This window comes from Alexandromys fortis, unplaced genomic scaffold (genome assembly GCF_014885135.2).
Source record: "Alexandromys fortis isolate MF-2015 unplaced genomic scaffold, M_Fortis_MF-2015_v1.1 scaffold_15, whole genome shotgun sequence".
Taxonomy (NCBI): domain Eukaryota; kingdom Metazoa; phylum Chordata; class Mammalia; order Rodentia; family Cricetidae; genus Alexandromys; species Alexandromys fortis.
The window spans coordinates 4823640-4844575 of NW_026067911.1; the positions used below are offsets into that span (position 1 = coordinate 4823640).

At 40.7% G+C, this 20936-nt stretch overlaps 1 protein-coding gene across 10 annotated transcripts in view; it reads right to left on the reverse strand.

The window, feature by feature from the left end:
• Window positions 1–20936, reverse strand: part of LOC126499328 (uncharacterized) — a 45512-nt gene that overhangs the window by 16925 nt on the left and 7651 nt on the right. For 4 of the 10 annotated variants that reach the window (XR_007591059.1, XR_007591058.1, XR_007591061.1 and 1 more), the window contains one exon: window positions 72–8258. Coding sequence is in view for 5 of the 10 variants with exons in the window: in XM_050138495.1 (XP_049994452.1) it covers window positions 225–312; window positions 8122–8258 (225 nt within the window). In the remaining 5 variants the exon portion in view is untranslated. Of the gene's footprint in view, window positions 1–71; window positions 8259–16817; window positions 19429–20936 lie in introns of those variants that run through there. The other 6 variants (XR_007591062.1, XM_050138499.1, XM_050138495.1 and 3 more) reach the window with 5 other exon arrangements.

Consider the following 20936-nt stretch of genomic DNA (forward strand, 5'->3'; position numbering starts at 1 on the left):
TTTCCTGTCCCTTTACGAGACAATCCCTGCCCACTCCCCCCTTCCTCCAGTCTGTGTGTGCACGCTCTCTCTGTCTCTGTCTCTGTCTCTCTCTCCCTTCCCTTTCCCTTCCATAACCCACTAAATAGACTATACGCACCCACTCTACCTGACATGCTTATCCGTTTCTCACCCATCCTGGCTCCTCCTGGGACCGGCTGCCGAGATCTCTTACCTGCTACCTCTCACCAGCCTGGGACCCACAGAGGGCTCAGGTGGTGGGATCCACTGCCCCTCATGGCTTGTGGTGGTCTCTCACCTGGTCTAAGAGGTCTAAGAGAAAATAAGATCACGTGAGCAGAATAACCTTTTGCTGATAATAGCTTTGTTTCTGTCTGCCTGGAGTAGAAAACTTGCAGTGTTATGCTGAAATTATTCCTTGTTTAGAAGCAAGTTATGTAGACAGTGATAATATACTATATGTTCAAAACAGACAAAAGTGAAAAAGAAAAAATATAGAACAAAAGATTTTAAAGTTTTCACCAAAGTAAAATAACAAGTATTGTGAGAGAAATATGAATGATATTTTAACATTATATAATACAAATTCCAAATACTACAAAACACATTTTAGAAATTACAAATGAAGCTCATTTATTAATGTTTCTTGACTGTAGTTTAAGTAATTTGTGTTGAATGCTAGTTACGGATTAAAAGTTTGCAATTGAGAGCATGCAATCTGCATTTTCTTGTCATTCTCCCTTGGGTTCTGGGGTCTTGAGACGAGATCAGTTTGATTCATCGCTGAGTACATAGGAAACAGGCATTGGTTGAGAGTGTGCACCTTTCTAGGTCAGATTGGAATTCTAAGAAGAATGCATTTAAAGAGAGACATCGGCCAGGCATGGTTGCCACACATCTGTTTTTCCAGCACTTGAGTTCCTAGAGCAGGAGTTTGAGAACAAAAACACACCCTGAGTGACAATGTGGGACTTGGTCTCAAGAAGAAAGGAGATAAGGATGCTCACAACAGGAGCCCTTGCTATCCAGATGAAAAGATATGTACACAAGGTGTATGCAAAAGTCCATTTCATAAATTCAGAAGAAGCCCCAGCCCCTTTCTGCCACCCCCACTCCATCTTCTAATGAGCTGAAGAAATGAAAGTACTAAGAAACATCTGGGGGAAACGCAGCCCAGGTAACAGGCCCATTAAAAACATGGAATTTAATAATCAGATTATAGAAAACTCCCTCTCTAAAATTTTATTACCATGCCTCAGTATCCTAACAGAGGACCACAGTTTAGGGACCAGGCTGTCTTGGGTTCCTTGAGATAAATAAGAACAGCGCTGGAGTTGTCAACCTCTGTCACCATAGTTTAGGAGACATTAAGCACATTTAGCTTAGTTTATCAAACATTAAGTCAGATTAATGAACATCTTCCACAATGGTCTCTTTAACTTATTCAGATTACACAATATACTATGAATAATATTTTCTAAAAAGGAGTTGTGTTCATCCTAAAGAGGCAGGAAATGTTTATAATAATCAGGGTACACTGAGGCACAGATTCTTTATTAGACCAAGGAGTTTACACAATTACAAAGCACAGAAACTAGTCAATCATAAAGAATTTTTCTATATATACTTCCAAGAAATACGATTTGCCCAATCAGGCACTTTAAAGATATCACGGGGAGTCATCAGGGACAAAAATCTACAGAGAAAAATGTGAGCTCTTCAACCAAGCAGATTTATTAACTTTTTTTATGGGGAGCATTTATACTTTCATCCTTCAGCCTTATAAGCATAAAATAAGCAACGTCTATGTCAGACAGCATGCTAGACATAAGTGTTATGGAGAAATATAGCATGGAACCCAAGCACGGAATCAATCCTGTTTATACAAGTTAGAATCTCACTGGGAGGGTGAAGTTAGAGTGAAAATAAGACTTAAGAATGGGAATTTGGAGAGAGGGCAATTATCAGAGGAACAAATGATGCTCGATGAGGTGGCTGGAGCGTCTTCTGTGGAAAACTCAAGTCAGCTCCTGAGGTGGCCAACAGCAGCAGAGACAATGGGAGAAAGAAAGCATTAAGAGATGAAGCCCAGCGTTTGGAACCAGACATTTCAAGTGGTTTCTCTATTTTGCAGTTTGGATTTTACTCTGGGTTGTGTAAAAATTGATTAAACATCCTTAGGAAATAGCCAATGTGAATATAGCTGCTATTTTGTTGTTATTGACGTTTTGTACAGAGGGCAGACTAGAGAGATGAAGTGTTAAAGCCAGGAGACCCACTGGAGGCTACTGCAGCAGGTCCAGGCAAGACAACGTAGGGCTTTAATCACCGCGCTGGTGCTAGGGTAGCACAAGCTTTTCATTTTGGATATGATATCATGCAGGACGAAGCAATTTCCTGATACCAAGAAGTACAGTGTAAAAGAAAAACAAAAACTGAATGACACCGAATCTTCTGGGGGGGGGGAGTTCCTGTTAAACTGGGATTAAAATCATCACAAGAATAAGAAGTTGGATAGAGAAGAAAGCTATGACTACCTTAAACATACGAAATTTAAAATGCCTATCATATTTTGGACTGGTGGTATCAAGCAGAGTCTTGCAAATTTAAGTCAAGGGTTCAGTGGGAGAGTCTAGGCAGGGATACAGAGTTTTGATCCATTTGTATGTAGATGACATTTTACCCTCAAGGTCAGAAGAAATGACTGCAGAATATGTACAGGGAAAGAGAAATGATCCAAAGACTGGGCCCTAGATAACTTCAGTCTCCTAATTTGCAGTCTTCCCCCGTGCTCTTTCTCTACAGTCTCACAGAATCATCTCATAACCATCGTTTAATAGCTTACCTTGCTCTACAGCATGGAAACCCTTTAACGTGATAGAGCCTGAATGAGTGTGATATGGGCCAGACACATGCAAGTAAAATAAACTAAGAGAACCGAAGTCCTTCAGCACACCGATGCATGGCAGTGTATTGACAGCAGTGGGCACACTGTGACGGGATGGGGACGAATGTTCTTGTTAACTCAGGGTCTGGGCATGCACAGGAAAAAGTAAGACATAATGCCAGTCCTTCATACATGCAAGGTAAGATGATAGTCATCTAGTAGACAGTGTGGTAGGATATCTTCATAATACCGCTGCAGACAAAATGTAATAAGAAACAAAGGCAATGCCTGAAGGTGAGGGATTGATACATTTGATAATAAGCTCAAAGTGAATACTCATCAAAATATGCCATCAAGAGAGTGGAAAGGCCAAACACCAAGAAGAGAGGCGCACATATTCAGGTTAAGAACTTGTTTCTTAATCATCTCAAGAATGTCCACATAAAGACAGACAATCTCATAGGGAACAAGGTCAAGGAAACTGGAAAGGCCCCCTCCTCCAACACAAACACACACATAGTAGCTTTAAATATACGATTAAAAAAAAAACTAAATGCAGAAAAGAATATAATAAACCTAAATAAAAAGGAGGACCATTCACGAAAGTCACATATAAGAAGGATTAATAAAAACAAGGGAGCAATTAACTGGGTATAGCTAAACCCTCCCCAAAAATTATATTAATAAAACTAAGAATATACATGCTAAAACCTTGAAATTTTACTCTTCAATATGTAGCTAAAATATTATTGGTCACACCTAGAAACATGCACAAAATAGTTCACAGCGGCATTTTACTGCTGTCAAACTGAAAACAACCCAACATTGTTAATGGTAAAGTGCTTAAATACTTTGTGACATTCCTATTAATAGGTACATGGAGTGCTGAGTGAAATAAGCCAAAGACAAACAAAAGTTTGTATATGTGTGTGCACATGCATGTATGTGTGCACATAAAGCCATTAATTTAAACATAATTTGAAAACAGGTGAAAATGAAAAATATAGTACTCAACAATTCAGGCTTAGAAGGTATAAATAAATGTAATGAACTTAGCCATAATTGGGACATCTCTATTGACCACAGTACGATCAAGACTCTGGAAACATCAAGAAAGAGGAAATGAGAAAAGTGTAAGATCCAGAGGGCAATATCCTTCTACACAAGGCATGTTGCTCACAGTCATAAAGGATGTGCCCCTGTTATGTGCACAAGATCAAGCCAGTCAAAACCCCATCATCCCACGCCACTGAGAAGCTGTTAGAACCAGGCAGTTACTGGGGGAGGGAGAATCATCTTTGGTTGATGAGTCTGCTCTTGTAGGTTTCCACTGTGCTCCACACCTGTGAATGGTCAGCTCTAACTGGAGTTAGTGAGTTTTTTTAAAAAATTAAATAAATCCATTAATTCGGGAGGGGGTATATTGTAGGACTTAGGGGGTGTTGAAGGGGAGAAATGGGAAATAGATGTGATCTAATTTCACTGAAGATGTGCCCAAGATTTCCAAAAATAAAGAACACTTTTATACGCAAGAGAAAAGCAAAGGTGCAATTATCCATCAAATATATAATTCAAAATGTAGCACATTCCAAGAAAGAAAATGGTTCAATTAAGCCTGGACATCCGTACACATACCCCCATGTCTCTATTTTGCTGTCCTCACTTAAGGATGAGCCCATTGTGGATGGGGTTGGAGTTAAGTGAATTGGGGGGTTATTGAACGATTTGTCAGGATCTGGAAATGAGTAGGTTTCTCCTCAGCCAAGGAAAGATGAGCTGCAACACGGAGATCTTTCCTAATGTAGTCTCTTTGTTTTATAAAAATAATAGCTACTGATTTATGACTTACTGGGAAATATTTAACAACTTTATAAATAGCACCAGTCTGGCGCTGTAGACCTTGGCTTCTTTCTGACTTCAGTGAGGTCACTAGCTGGGCATGTGGGTTCAGGCATGCTGTTTTCTCCTGTGGACCTCTCTATCTGTGAGGGGACCAAAGATGGCGGCTACATTCCTTTTTACTCTAGAGTCTAAAACTCTGGACAGTGCTGGGGACACAGCCCCACTGGCAAAAGGTGGCCATATAAGCAAGAGAACCTGTGTTCCAGCCACAGAACACACTTTTAAAAAGCTGACAGTGTGGCCTATTCCTTAAATCCAGCATGGAATGGAAAAGATAGGATAATCTCTAGGACACTGCTGGCCAGCTAGCCCATCCCTGGGCAAAGAGCCCTGGACCAGTAAGAGATTGTATCTCAATGACAGGAGGCGGAGAAAAGTAAGGAAAGATGGAAGGAAGAGAGAAAGGAAGGGAAGGGGAAAAGGAAAGAGACAGAGAGTTAGAGGAAGAGAAGGAGAGAGGGAGAAGAAAGGGAAGGAGAGAGAGGAAGAGAAGGAGAAAGAGAAGAAGCGAAGAGGAGAGAGGAAGGGAAACAGGAAGGAAGGAAAAACAAAAACAAAAGCTTACAAAGGTAGATGGCGTCTGAAGAGGAAACTTGAAGTCAATTTTGCATTGACTGCACACATACATGCGCACACAGACATAAACATGTGTATATAAATAATAATGAAAGTAAGTCTGTGGTGGAGACAGTTTAGTCAAGTGGAGAAACTCCAAATATCAGTTAAAAATTTGCTGCGTTTGTGACATAAATTCTGTAGCCTCTCTGGGACTGTTAACTCTAAAATGAGGTTGATAATATTTTATATCATTTGATTTTGGAGAGGTTTGAAGAGAGTTGAAAATTTCAGTAGCACAGCCTTGTGTCTAGAACACAATGAGTTTTTGAAGACAGCAAATGCTAGTCAGGGCTAAAAACAACTGCAAGAAGTTCTCTGGGGGGAGGATTTAGACATTTACCTTCCGACCCCAGCACAATTGGTGTTTCAGCCATCACTCAGTAATGCACCATTTCTTCCTTTCTGGCCATCCCTGTCCCCTCTGCTTTAAATACTGTCTCAAAGTGAGATTGTAGTCCTCATGCTACTAACCACTGACCTGTCGGCAGGCACCGTGCAAGGTCACTGCATGTAATTTCCAGAGCAGCAATGTCAGGCAGGTGTTTCTCTGCTTGAGGGTTGGGCCAGATCATATTTCATTAACCGTTCCCATGACACCTAGCACTGTGCCTTGAATACACCAGACCCTCATCATACTTATTCTGATGGACCAAAATTCAGCAGTGAGTTCCACTCCCTTTCTTTGTAATGTATGTAGTTGTTTGATTTATAAGAAATTTCCGTCCCTGGATGTGGTCAGCTATTGAATTTATGTGTGACAAGGAAGCCATCGAGTTTGGCCACTCTACAGTGATAAATGATGTGTGATTCATTTGGGGAAAGATAAACATTTTTCTCCTCAGACTTTGAATACCTGGGCCTATAGTTAGTTAATCAAGTCTACGCATGGCTGGAGATACAGGTTCAAAGGACTTCATCCAAAATCATTCCATTGTGTGTTTTCAGATACCGTCCTATTGCATATTGATAATATTTTCTATAGTCACTGCTCAAAAGTAGTGGACAAGCGAAATCAAGAGTTGATTCATCTTTAAAAAAAAACATCTGTAATTAATGAAGCCAGTTTCAAGCAGGGTGAACCAGGTCGCTGTGACCCTTTGAGTCACTAGGATATGCAACAATAAGTCACATCTCAGCCAGTGACTCTGGAGACTGTGCCTTTCTTAAAAGAAGTATCGAAGCAGGAAATAAAAATGGGCTGGCGAGATGGCTCAGCGGCTAAGAGCCTTGCCTGCTCTTCCAAAGGTCCTGAGTTCAATTCCCAGAAACCACATGGTGGCTCACAACCATCTGAAATGAGATCTGATGCCCTCTTCTGTCCTGCAGGCAGACACACAGACAGAATATTGTATTCCAAATAAATAAATATTAAAAAAATGGTTCTGGAAGATCTTATAGACTGGTCGAAGGGCAAGAACCCGCTGACACGGCAGGGACCATTGACCAGCTGCTCCCAGCCACCTACCCCGTGGTCCCACTCAGCGGCTTCCTACTCACGGAACTATGCTCTGCCTCCTGACATTGGCTTTAAGTCCCCAGTGGATGTTTTTCTTCACTCCCCTGCGAAATCACGTGAATCTGGGCAGGGGTGGGGGCAGGGGAGAGGAAGGTAGGTTCTGAACAATCCCAACTTCACTAGCGGGAGAAGTGGTCCCGTAAATCCTTTCAAAGGGGGCCCACCATGTCTGAGAGTCGGAAGGGGCAGCCAGGGACATGAATACGATTATTGTAATGGAGCAAAATGTGTGACCCGACAGGATTCCGTTAAACCCAGCAAAAGGGAATGCCACAGTTAACCCGAGTCCTGGGGGAACACTAAACCTGAAGCAGACTTATTAATTAGGGCTTCTGAGGGGCACAGAAAAGTAGTGGGCTTTCTCCTTTACAGAGTCAGCTCCATTCTAACCAATTGCTTTCCATGGGGGCAGCCCCTACCTCTTTCTTCCTTCTCGTTTAGCCAAACAGTTTAAGCTACACATTCACAAGGTCTCTGTTGTGCAAGCCCTTTCCATTCTAAAACAGCGCCGGTGGAAGAGTTTTTAAATGCGTCAGTAGGTGGCGCTCTTTCTTTTAATTTATTTCTCATTCCTTGGTCCCATATGTAATGAAATACCCAGCCAGACCTTTTGAATGAAAGAATAGGGATTTTAAAAAACGAAAACACATATACAATGTCCTCTTCTAATTGAAAGGGTATATTGTGAAATCATTACTGTCACAGAACATTTGTGTTTCAGGGAAATGCACATATATAAATGCATAGATATATACGAGCATATATACATATATGTGTCCCTAGATTGACTTTAGCAATTCGAAAGTGATAGTGCACATCTGTGTTCAATAACTTTTTGTTGGTAACCGGTGTTTAATATTTCATGTCAAATCAGGAAGAGTGATAGAAGGCTCTGGAACACAGGGCCGGCTGGCATTCCCGCCGCACAGCCTGCCCTTTGTCATACTCACCATAAGGAAACCTGCTGTAGCAAGGATGGAAAGTGCACCAGAGTGACTCCTTCCTTAGACCTTACATAAACTTCCAGAATACACTGTCTCTATTTTCTTTTAGAAATATGTCTATAAGCAAAGCGGGCTAAAGGACTTCCCAAGCTCATTATTTATTTAAGTGGGAAAGAGGGGGAGTGTGTGTTGCAAGGGGGGAGCTCTTGGAAGAAATTACAGCAGAATAAATCATCTTCTAGAACAAATCTTACCTTTGTTTCCACCAGTCCTCTTTCTGGCCCAGTTGGTACGCTGTGATGGGAAGTGGTTGCCAATGGAAACATGCCTTCGGATGGCTCACAATGAACTCTGGATAGTATTTTAACATCGGTGGTTGAGCAGGGTGGGCCTGGGAGTAGAGAGAAGCAAGGGATAACTTTTGAATAGCTGCAAGCTTCTTTCTTCGTGTCATCTTCCATGTGCAATCGAAACTCTAAGTACCGCATCGCCTTCACAACAGACGTGGGAAGAGACACCCACAATACGGTGCTTCTCCTTCAGCTGTCTGCAAGACTGGCCCTGAAAATCCCCACAGACCTAAACAGAGAACTCTCAACAGAGGAATCTAAAATGGCTGAAAGACACTTAAGGAAATGTTCAACATCCTTAGTCATCAGAGAAATGCAAATCAAAACAACTCTGAGATTCCATCTTATACCTGTTAAAATGGCCAAGATCAAAAACACTGATGACAACTTATGCTGAAGAAGTTGTGGGGAAAAGGGAACACTCCTGCCTTGCTGGAGAGAATGCTGGTACAACCCCTTTGGATGTCAGTGTGGTGATTTCTCAGAAAATTAGGAAACAACCTTCCTCAAGACCCAGTAATACCACTTTGGGGTATATATCCAAAGGATGCTCAATTGTGCCACAAGGACATGTGTTCAGCTATGTTCATAGCAACATTGCTTATCATAGCCAGAACCTGGAAACAACCTAAATGCCTCTCAACTGAAGAATGGATAAGAAAAATGTGCTACATTCACACAATGGAGTACTACACAGCAGAAAAAAATACATCTTGAATTTTGCAGGAAAATGGATGGAGCTAGAAAACATTATTTTGAGTGAAGTAATCCAGGCACAGAAATACAAGCATCACATGTATTCACTCATAAGTGGTTTTTAAACATAAAGCAAAAAAAAAAATCAGCCCACGAATCACAATCCCAGAGAACTTAGACAACAATGAGGACCCTAAAAGAGATATACATATTCTAATCTACATGGGAAGTAGAAAAGGACAAGATCTCCTGAGTCAATTGGGAGCATGAGGACCTTGGGGGAGGGTTGCGGGGGGAGGGGAGAGGCAGGGAGAGGAGCAGAGAAAAACGTAGAGCTCAATAAAAATCAATTTAAAGAAGAAAGAAAATCCCTACATTGACCTACATGGCTGGTTGGGCTGACCTCATCGTCTATTACATTCTGTAAATACAGGGGCCAGATCACAGCGTTTGCTTTGACTAGTACATAGTGCAAAAGGAATAGGATGTTTGAGATCTAGACATGCAGACATAGCTCAATTTGAGGGACTATGCAGCTGAAAAAAAAATGTGCGTTCCTCATGAAGGCCCCAGGGATAAGGGTGATCCCTTAGGACCAGATCTTACGTGAGCAGGTGCTCTTCTGTTCTAAAGAGAGCATTATAGTGACAGATCAAGGTCTTGAAGGAGTTCAGAGGATGCAATGATTTGCCTGTGGTGTCAATTCACCTAGCTTATGCTCAAAAATGGGAAGGATAAGATTAAGAAGGTATTTTATTTTGTAATGGCCCAAAATTTTAGTAATACCAGAGAAAACAAAGGAGAAGAAAATGCAGTATGTTCAGTGACTTATACATTCTATATTTTATCCTTCTGTGTATCTGCAGGCAAAGCTTAAGAAATCAGATAAAATCAGTGACACATAGAAGGTGTCCTTCCCTTGGTTTGCAAATGACATTGACACTAGCCAACAGTACAATTCCTTATGTTTGGAAAATTTTTGGTTTTGTTACTCCAATATCCCAGTATTACTAGAGCTGTTAGGGAAGTGTATCTTTCTTATCTGAGACAGAAAGAATAAAATACTGTGTGTTTGTGTTTGCCCAAAAAGCCAAACCACAGATTCAGTGGCCTTGGGACCACACCCTAACACTGTGTCTCTTCTCCAGTGGAAGGGAGCTGTGGTTGAATATTAGGCTTAGAAACTCAATGTGTAGCCAGCAAAGAGAGAACGCAATTGTTCTGGCAGATGTCCAAACAATAGAAGAATGCAGATAACAACCATGGGAAGGTATAGCCTTCTCTTTCTACAGTCGCCAGGGTGATCAGCCGTAGAGCTTAGTCCATGCTTTAAGTAAATCCCAGCTTTCATACCGAGTAAAAAGGGTGGGAAAAAAATGTCATCCTTCAAGAGTTTCCCATGAGGTGTGCATCTTAGTCATCAGTCTTAGATGTTGCCATTCAATGGAAGCTTCACATTTATAACCACAATTAGCTCCTTCATTTTCTCTGGGCTACAATGAAATCTGGGTGATTTGATGAACCATTGGACCGACTTGCCAAGTATCATGGTGCTGAAGTCAGGGGTATAAACAGAACTTGATGGCATGTCAAAAGAAAACAGTCTTTCTAGGGACACATCAAAATGCCCTGTCTGTCTCCTCCCCACCAGAGAGGACTTGGTGCTCCCATTAGGATCCCACCATTCAGAAAGCTGCCCCTCGTCTCATTAAATGCCTGCTCCAGCTGCCTAACAACAGATCAGAATCATCTGCCACACCTGCATCTCAGTGGCTTCTTTCTGCTACCTAGTCCATTAACCGTCACTTGAATTCTTTTCAGCTGAGCCCACTGACCATCTTTGAAGTCAAAATGAAAGGTGTACTTGGCTATTTCTTGCTCAGACCTTTGATTGAGCTCTGTCTGCTTCCTTTCGGACCCTTCTGATGTGGGAGTCCCCTCTGTGTGCTGTGATTATCGTTAGTGAATAAAGAAACTGCCTTGGCCTGTTTGATAGGGCCTGTTAGGTAGGGGGAGAAGACAGAACTGAATGCTGGGAGAAAGAAGGATGGAGTCAGAGAGATGCCATGCATCCGCTGCCAGAGATAGACATACTGAGTCTTTGCTTGTAGGCCGCGACCTCGTGGTGATATATTGATTAATAAAAATGGGATAAATTAATATGTAAGAGTTGGCCAATGAGAAATTAGAGCTAATAGCCAAGCAATGATTTAATTAATACAGTTTCTGTGTGGTTATTTCGGGGCTAAGCTAGTCTGGTGGCTGGGACGAACAAGCAGCCCCTCCTTGCATCACCCTTCCTTTTCAAGTCCAGGGTTATGCAAGAGGGAGAGGGAAGAGATGCAGAGTGCCATCCCAGACCAGTTGTCCTGTGCAGCACTGGCTCCTTCAAAATGACAGGAGCAAAGCTCGTCACCACAGGGAGGTGTGTGTGTGTGTGTGTGTGTGTGTATGTGTCTGTGTGTTTGTGTGTGTGCCTCTATGCTTGTGTAAGTGTCTTTGTGGGCCTATATATGTGTGTGGGTATATATGTGTATATGTGTATGTACATATGTGTATCTTTGTCTCTATGTGTATATCTATACATGAGTGTGTCTATATCTGTTCCTGTGTATATGAGCATGTGCTTGTATATGTGTTTCTGCATGTGTATGCATGTGGAGTATGCCTAAAAAGAGACAAACTGATTTTCACTTCTTAGTCATTTTTAGCAACATTTCCCCCAAGTTTAACATTTTGTTTGAACTTTAGGATGATCCATAATTTTCACTCTGATTCTATATTAAGATCATCTCTTTCACCTTTCTTATTTCACTAGAATTTTGCAGTTCATATATTTTTCTTCTTCAAAGTGACCTTTCATCAATCAAAATTTAAAATTGGTGTAAAAGTTCGCTTTCCCTTGGCCTTCTCTCTTCATTCCTATCACAGACATGAAGACTTCGAGCCTCCACCAATCACCTTGCAGTAATGTTCACACACACTGCTTATTGGCCCCTCTCGGTGATTTAGTAAGGATCGGGAAGTAGAAGAGTATTATTTCCAAATTCAGAAAGAAGGGAACTTTGGTACAAAGAGTTATATTTACCTATCTCTGAGACTACCCATGAGCAGGAAAGTCCATCATTGCTAATTGCGGATAGAAACCCACAGCGACAGTCCAAGTCACTTGGACAGCATTGCCAGCTATACCTGCTGAACATTTTTTCTTTCCATGAAGATTTGTGGGGGAAATGAGGAATGAACTGCGTGTATCTCTACCAGTGGGTTTGGGATGCCAACACCACACACAAACAAGGTCACAAGGGCCAGTGTGTGAAAGAGAATCTTGTCTGGCAGATGATTTGAAGTAAATTAACACTCCTATGTTTCTAAAGACTGCTCTGGCTGGCTATAATGATCAACTGAGTATAACCTAGAATTACTTGAGAAGGGAATCTCAACTGAGATATTAACCGATTCAATGGTATGGCTTATGGACAAACTTGTGGGGAATGGCCATGATTGTTATTGATGTAGGATATCCCAGCTACAATGACTGGCAATCATTTCTAGGAAGCTGGTACTTAACTAATAAGAAAATTCAATGTTTGTCTGCGAATCAGCAGTAAGCTACATCCTCCCTGGTCCCAACTGTGTTTCTTGGAGATGAAGTAACTTCTTGCCAAGTGGGTCTGCCTTGAGTCCTGACCATGATTTCCCTTAGTAACAGACTATGACTAAGTCAAACAAACCATTTCCAATCCCAAGCTGCCTTTGTCATGGTGTTTGTCCTAACCTCAGAAAGGAAACTAGGGAAGAAGCATTCTGCCTTTGCTGGATTTCATACACATCTGCCCTTCTCACTAAGATACACACATAATTATGTTTTTTGAGACAGGATTTTTCTGTAGCTTTGGAGCCTGTCCTGGAACTCCCTCTGTAGATCATGCTGGTCTCAGACTCACAGAGATCTTCTTGTCTTTGCCTCCAAGGTGCTGAAATTAAAGGCGTCCACCACCGCTGCCTGGCTGTGTTTCATTTTGAGACATGATCAGTCTAGTGTAGCCCAGGGTAGCCTTGAACTCACAGAGATCTTTATCCCAAGTGCTGTGATTAAAGGTGTGCACCACCACTACCCAACAACTAAGAGCTATTTAAAAAAAATTTTGAACTGTATTTACAAATCTATTTTTACTGAAAGTCCATGTTCTTCTATCATAGCAATGAGAACTGACAGCCCCAGTGAATATCCAACCCACTCAAAAATAAAATAAACATTACTGTGATTTCTCTCACTACACATTAGTGTTTATTGTTAAATAAATTATACATCGTGAAGTCTTTCTGGTGACATGTCCTCACCATAGAATTTGCACAGCTAGAAACATTGCTGCACACAGGAGGGAATGCTTCCTTACTGGTCTATACCATTGATTACTGTAGATAGACCACATTGCCTCTTGGCTATACTTCTGCTTACACAGGATAACATTTCCATGCCAGGCTTCTGTGTGAGTATTGTGTAGTTTTCTTTATGTGGACTTATAAGTTGGGGGTGTTCAGTTACCCAAGTATTATTTTACTTTAGGAAACCATGTGTTTTTCAAAGTCCTGTACAAATTTAATGCTAGATGTAAGAACTGGGGCCCTGCGTATCCATACCCTGTACCATCATTCGACATTTTCTTAATTTCAGCCATTTCAGTGGGTTTTCATGTGCTTTTAAATTTTTTACAAGAGAATTAATGAGCTTGAGCATTTTGGTGACTCATCAATAGTGTATATAGATGGATAGATTTATGAAGATAGATGGGTAGATAGAGAGACAGATATGTTGGGTGATGGATAGACGACAGATACAGATGATAGACTGAGAGAGCTTCTGCAAGCCAATGACTTCCTGCTAATTTTCTTATTGGTCCTGGTTTAAGAGTAGAAGTTTTTAAGGAAGTCAAATTTATTACTTTTGGCCGGGCGGTGGTGGCGCACGCCTTTAATCCCAGCACTCGGGAGGCAGAGGCAGGCAGATCTCTGTGAGTTCGAGACCAGCCTGGTCTACAGAGCTAGTTCCAGGACAGGCTCCAAAGCCACAGAGAAACCCTGTCTTGAAAAACCAAAAAAAAAAATTTATTACGTTTTCATCGTTTATTCTAAACATGGCTTAAGAAACTGCTTTCCTAAAGATGTTTGCCTGCGCTTTTAGCTACATGGTTCTATTGCACTATGTCTTCTGTTTAAGTCTATCATATACTTTTAAGGTAATTTTTGCATGTGCCAGAGTTCCAATTAATATTTTTTTCCACACAAACATCCAATTTCCTGGCATTATTTGTTGAAAACACTAACCTTTCTCTATTGAAATATTTTGGCATCTTTGTCAAAAGTAATTTGCCCATATATCCATTAATTTATTTTTGGACTGCTGTTTTGTTCTATTGAACCTATTGTCTATTCTTACGCCAGTATCATGCTGCCTTTGTTAGAGCTTTGGAATAGGCAACTCAACATTATTCTCCTTTCACTACACTCTTTTGGCAATGCCAGGCCCTTTGATTTTTCCAAAGAGAATTTTAGAACTAAATTATCAACTTCTAATTCTAAAAGCCACTGGGATTTTCAGATGGATTGTGTTGAGTCTATACATCAGTCTGAACAGTATCTTCTTTTCCTGCGTGAGAACATGGTATTTTTCTTCATTTGCTTACATTTTTGCTTTCTTTCAAACACTCCTTGAATATCTTAGAGTTCAGATTTTACCCATATTCTAAAAATCCTTTATTTTACTTTCACAGAAATACTTTTTTACTTTCACAGGAAAAAAAAAGATGCAAGAAGTAGAAGCTTTCCCCTGGTTCCAGGCCCTTCCACCTGTGTTGTCCTCTTCCGGACATATAGCTTCTTCCATTGTCACCATTTTCTTCCACAGTGACAGAATTACATAGTAGTAATCCAAAGCCCATGGCTTACACTAGGGTTCATTCTCAGGGTGTTTCATTCTACATGCTTGGACTACTTCACAGTGAAGGATATCCACCACTAAGGTACCACAGAGAAGAGTACCAGTCTTCACAGTGAAGGATACCCACCACTAAGGTACCATAGTCAGGAGTACCAGTCTTCACAGTGAAGGATACCCACCACTAAGGTACCACAGACAGGAGTACCAGTCTTCACAGTGAAGGATATCCACCACTAAGGTACCACAGAGAAGAGTACCAGTGTCTGGAAGGCCTCTGTGCCTCATCTGTATTTACATCCCTCCTCCCTCCTCCGTGTCTCCCTCCAGAATGCCTACAGTGGGATTTGTATGGCAAGCAGCTTCCCATCAGGCTTTCCCTTAGTCAGATGCTTTAAGTGGCTTCCGTGTTTTGTCATGGCTTGATAACTCACTTCCTTTTAGCATGGAGCATTACCCATTGACTGGACCTCTGGATACTCCAGAGTTGACACACTCATCTGTCTTCAGAATGATCCTTGGCTCACTTCTAAGTGTGGATATTCATAAATTAAAGTGCTGTGAACATTTGTGGCAGGTATTTTGTCGAGCCCTGGAATGTTATCTTTTTGGATACATTATCATAGGCTGTAGCTCCTGGGTAAGAGTGTGTTTAGTTTTATAAAAAATTCTCACACTCCATTCCTATTGAATGAATTCCTATGAAGGCCTCCCTTGTGTTCCCATCTTTTGGGATGCTGACCACTGAACCTGGATCAAAGAGGTGTATCTTCTCCCTGGTGACATATGAAAGAGCTCTTTCTAGATGCTGACTTAACTGTCTGTACTTTCTTCTTGGTGAGATGTAGAAGTACTTAGGGATACTTTTCAGAAGATTCTTGTTAAGTCTTACAAATACTTTCTTTTAAACTGTGGCTTCTGTTTTTACTATATTGACACTGACTTTCCCAAAGCAAATAATAATAAACACTTCACTAAAGTCCAATTTATCATTTTTTTTACAGGCTTGTGTGTTTGTCTGGAAAGATACTGCCTAGCTGTCATTCATGTGGATGTTTTCCTGTTATTGTCTAGTCATTTTACAGTTTTATGCTTTTCATTTAACTCTACGATTCATTTCAATTTAATTTTTGTGCTGGATAGAAGCTCTAGGTCTACGTTTATTTGTTGTGTGGTTCCAGAGTCCATATTGAATACATGACCTCATCTCCACAATATTTTCATGGTTTCTCATTGAAAACGTGGAAATTGAAACTCATTGCTTATGTTGACGGAGGCTGAGTCTGTCTCTGGTTTCTGTACTCTGTCCTGGTATGTATTTGATCACTTTGTCTTCATTCCTGTGGTTTTGTAGTTGAGCAGTAGGAGTACTTCAAGTTTGTTCTCCTTCAATATCACATGCCTGTTCTGTGTCTTTTGCATTTTGCCTGATTGTTTCCTTGTGTGGGTGTTACATGTATGTGTACGTGCAAGTGCACGTACATACAACTGTGTATGGAGTCCAGAAGCTGATGTTCAATATCACTCTCTACCTTTGTTTTTTGAGACCTGAAGCATCAATTTTCCTAGACTAGCTGTATAATGAGATTAGGCTTCAACCTGGCTCTGCTCCGCCCTCAGCCATAAAGCCCTGGGGTTACAGAGATGCACCAGTTTTTATTATTACTACTACTATTATTATTATTACTTTAAAAATAATACCAATCAAAATTCCCACTTCCTCCCCACCTCCCACTTCCCTCCCACTCCCCTCCATAAACCCTTTCCCCACCCCCTCCAATCCTAAACGAGGGCAAGGCACCCTGCCCTGTGGGAAGTCCAAGGCCCTCCCCACTGCATCCAGGCTGAGCAAAGAGAATAGGATCCCCAAAAGCCAGTACATACAGTAGAGACAAATTCCAGTGTCATTATCAATGGCCCCTCAGTCTGCCCCAATTGTCAACCACATTCAGAGGGGCTACTTTGATCCAATGCTCATTCAGTGCCAGTCCAGCTGGAGTTGGTGAGCTCCCATTAGCTCAGGCACACTGTCTCAGTTGAAGAGCAGAAGGAAGGAGAAGATGCACCAGTTTTTTAATGTGGGTTCTTGAGATTTAAACTCATGCCTTCACATTTATGTGGCACTTTATCTACAACCATCTACCAGACTGCATTTGCATATTTATATACTTTTTAGGTTGTTTGTTAATATCCTGAAAAATGACCTGAAATGGATCAGGTTTGCTTAAATCAATATATCAAACTGGAAAGTAATAATGTCAAAAACTTTTTTTAGTTGTCTGCTTCTTCCTTGTTTTCTTTTATAAAGGTTTAGTGAGTTTCTCATGTGGATAGTATAAAAGTATAAATAACTTTATTAGATTTATATCTATGTATTTCGATTTTATGGTCCTGGTATAAATGACACTTACTTGGTTACCATAAAATGCAAAAAAGTGATAGCCTTTTGTTTGTTTAGTTTTCACCCCCAAACCTTGTTATCCACGTTTACTTATTATATATAGGATTCTCATATTTTAAGTCTAGGGTTTTATATATAAAGTTCCAAGTAATTTGTAAAGAAAAGACTTTGATTCCTCGGACTTTATTTACAATACTGACACTTAGTAATGAGAGAGAGTATCTTGTCTTGCTCTAGATTATTAGTGGGAAGCATTTGAATTTTCACTATGAAACACTACATTAGCTATTGGTATATGAAGGCAAAAACACATTTTATGTACGGATTACTAATTTACCACTAAGTACCTCCTGTCTTTGAAGCTACTATCAATGTTTATGATTTAAACTTCTTGCCACACTCCTAAAGAAAACTGACTCTCCCTTCTCTAGCAGTCATCAGTGATGAACAGCTGCCACTGTCAGGGCAGATAGGGGTGGGGCAGGGCACCCTCCCCACCCTTGCTGGAATAAGGCTGACTCAATCTTGTGCGGGTATAATGCAGGTATGCGAAGCTGCTGCAAGTCCTGGCAAGTTCAGGGGACCTTGTTCCACACAAGCCCTCCCTCAGTACCGACTTTCCCATCTTCCCCTCCCTCTTTCACAATGTCCCTGAGCCTTGAGGAGAGCAATATAGCTGTCCCATTTATGACCAAGAAGGAATGATATAGATAGCCCATTTATGACCAGGAACTCAGCAAACACTTATTCTTTATACTTTGACAAATTGTGGGTCTCTACATTAACAGCCTCCAAAGAATTCTTTGATCATTCAACCTTGTATTAGCTAGGTTTCTCCAGAGAAACAGAAATTCATTGTTACTAAACTGGCTTACCCAATTTTAGAAGGTAGGGCATCTAAGTGCAAAGGGGGAAAGATCTAGCTCAAGACACAGAGGTTATCTAACGTTATATGAGCTGACATTGCTGTACCTTTGTTTTATAATTCCTTCTGCTATGTCAAGAGGTTCTTTTAATCACTTTTGTTCTAGTTAAATTTGGGCCTTCAATTGAGTAGATAAGGCAGGCCCACCTGCATTAAGGAAGGCAATCAATTCAAAACTCACCAATTTAGCTGCTAATTCTACTCAAACAGTTTGTCTGGGAGACATCCATAATGCTGACTACGTGCATGGTACGTTCAACTTGGTGCATAAAATCAGCCATTACAGGTCAACACCTTGCTAACTTGGTACCTATATGCACTTCCCTAAACAGCATTTGGTTTTCAAAAGAAGCAGATGCCACATTGCATTTCCATCTAATGTAGCAGAGCTATCCCTTGTACAACCCGAGCTACACTGATCCTGTTCTTAAACGAAGATGCGCAATTACTGGGTGAATTCACTCTTTTCCTCAACACTCTATGAACGAATACTTATGACATGGAAAAACATTAAAAGATAGAACACAGAGAGAGAGAAAGAGAGAGAGAGAGAGAGAGAGAGAGAGAGAGAGAGAGAGAGAGAGAGAGACTAAGAAGCAAAGAAATGTACAATTATTTTATAATGATTTGATGTTCTCTTCAGGCAACATCACGGACCTTATCTGGCCGTGGTTCTTCAGGCTGTCATTCTTCATTTGATTAGTGAGCCCAAAGCTTTATTTCTGAAGGATCCAAGCCTTTGGTAGTCATTATTAGAATCCGGATCAGATGCTGGTGCTATCCATCAAGTTCAGTCTCAGGTTGTGGTGACCCATGCAATCACTATATGGTAGGCACATTCTTCCTCACTTCGTCATAGAAGATCAGCTCGATTCCCTTTGCTAGACAGGGCCATGCCAGCAGGTTAGTTACTTCATACTTAGGCTGCTTATTCTGAGGCACCAGAAGCCACAGGAACCAAGTAAGAGCCCTTGGAAGGCCATAACTGCTGTAGGAATTCCTACTGCCAGTAGCCTTTAAGTTACCCGCCCATTTGGGCGTGGCCTCTTATACTATTTATGCTGACGTAAAGTGCACGGTCCGCCTCTTTTCCTGCTGCAGGATTTGGTTGCTGTTTTCCGTTCTAGCAGAGGATTGTGACTTGTGAGCCTACCCCTAAATAAATAACCCTCTATTAAACTCAAATCTGAGCTAGTGTGGGATTTCTTTTAAGCGTCCATCTTCACGTAACAATCCTGTCCTCAGTCTTACCTGGAAGAAGGAAAAATATGAAAAACAGGAAGAAAATGGCCATTGCTGACTCTAGCCCGGATCCTCCATGCATCTCTACTCACAGTGAGTCAGTGTTCCTTTGTATTTGCTCATACCTGTCTTTTTCCTTCCCAGATGTAGCTTGTCTGTTTAAGTTTCACCGGGTCTCCCTGGCTACCATCTTGGTACATGCTACCACTATCTCTTTTTCGGGACTCAAATATAATTTTTAAACAAGCGTTCTTGTGTCTATTATTTCCCTGACACATATTCTTCAGGGTAGATCATTCAACTTAAAAAGTCACAATTCCCATGGCTTCCTTCCAGAAGAATCTCCAGTGATCCTAACCACTCTAGGGAAAGGTCAAAGTCTTCAAAATGGCCTGCCATGCTCTGTGATTTCATGGTTTCCCATCACTTTTAACTTTGTGTCTTGTCCTTTCCTGCTTTCTCACATTACATTTGTAAATGTACACTTTCTGTCCCGACTGCATGGTCCCAGATAAACGACTCAGAGACTGAATATAAATTATAAATGCTTGGCCAATAGCTCAGGCTTGTTACTAGCTAATTCTTACATTTAAATTTACCCATGTTTCTATTTATGCTTTGCCATTGGGGCTTGCATTTTGTTACCTCATTTTTTGCACATCCTGCTTGCTGAGAGCTGGCTGGTCTCTTGAAATAGCCTTGACTCTGCCCTTCTTTCCCAGCATTCTCCCTGTGTCAGGCTGTCTTGCCCAATCTCTTTCTGCCATGCTATAGGCCAATCAGCATTGTTATTATAAGCTTAATCCACAGCATACATTATTGGCCTTCTCTGTGTCTTGAATATAATTTCCCATCTCGGCACTTTCCCATATAAACATATATACTGTTTCCTCTTCTTGGCTTGGTTTAACTATTTTCTAATCACATATCTCCTTTTCTCTTCCCTAGACCTGTTGGTCTACATGCTCTCAGAATTAAACTTTCTCTTTAATCACAGGAGCACTCTATTTCCACAGAACTCAACTTGCCAACAATAAAACACATACTTTTTATATTAAATTATACATACAGAGCTATACTTATGTATTTATAAGCTAGTCCAGGTTTAATTTATCTTTTCATAACCAGACTGAAATTTCTCCAGGAAGAGAGAGATTCAATGAATTAGAGTCAAAATGTCATGTAGTCATTATATCACCAATCCTTACTATTTCTCAAATTTCAAAAATTTGACTAGAGTCAACTTATTTTGATTTCACAATGCACTACAGTTTGTCTAGAAACAGACTTTTTAAAAACTAGTCTCGCAACATACATACAGGAAAATTTAACAACAAAACAAGAAGAAATTGACAAATGTCTGTCTTTCGGGATTTCTCTTTTCTAGCTTTGCAGTAATTAATTATTATCTGTTAGCCTCATCCATTAATTTTTTGCCGACCTGTCATCTTGAGAGGTTAAAAATTGACAATTTTAACTATGTCAAATATATCACTGGATTGAAATTCCTGAAGAAG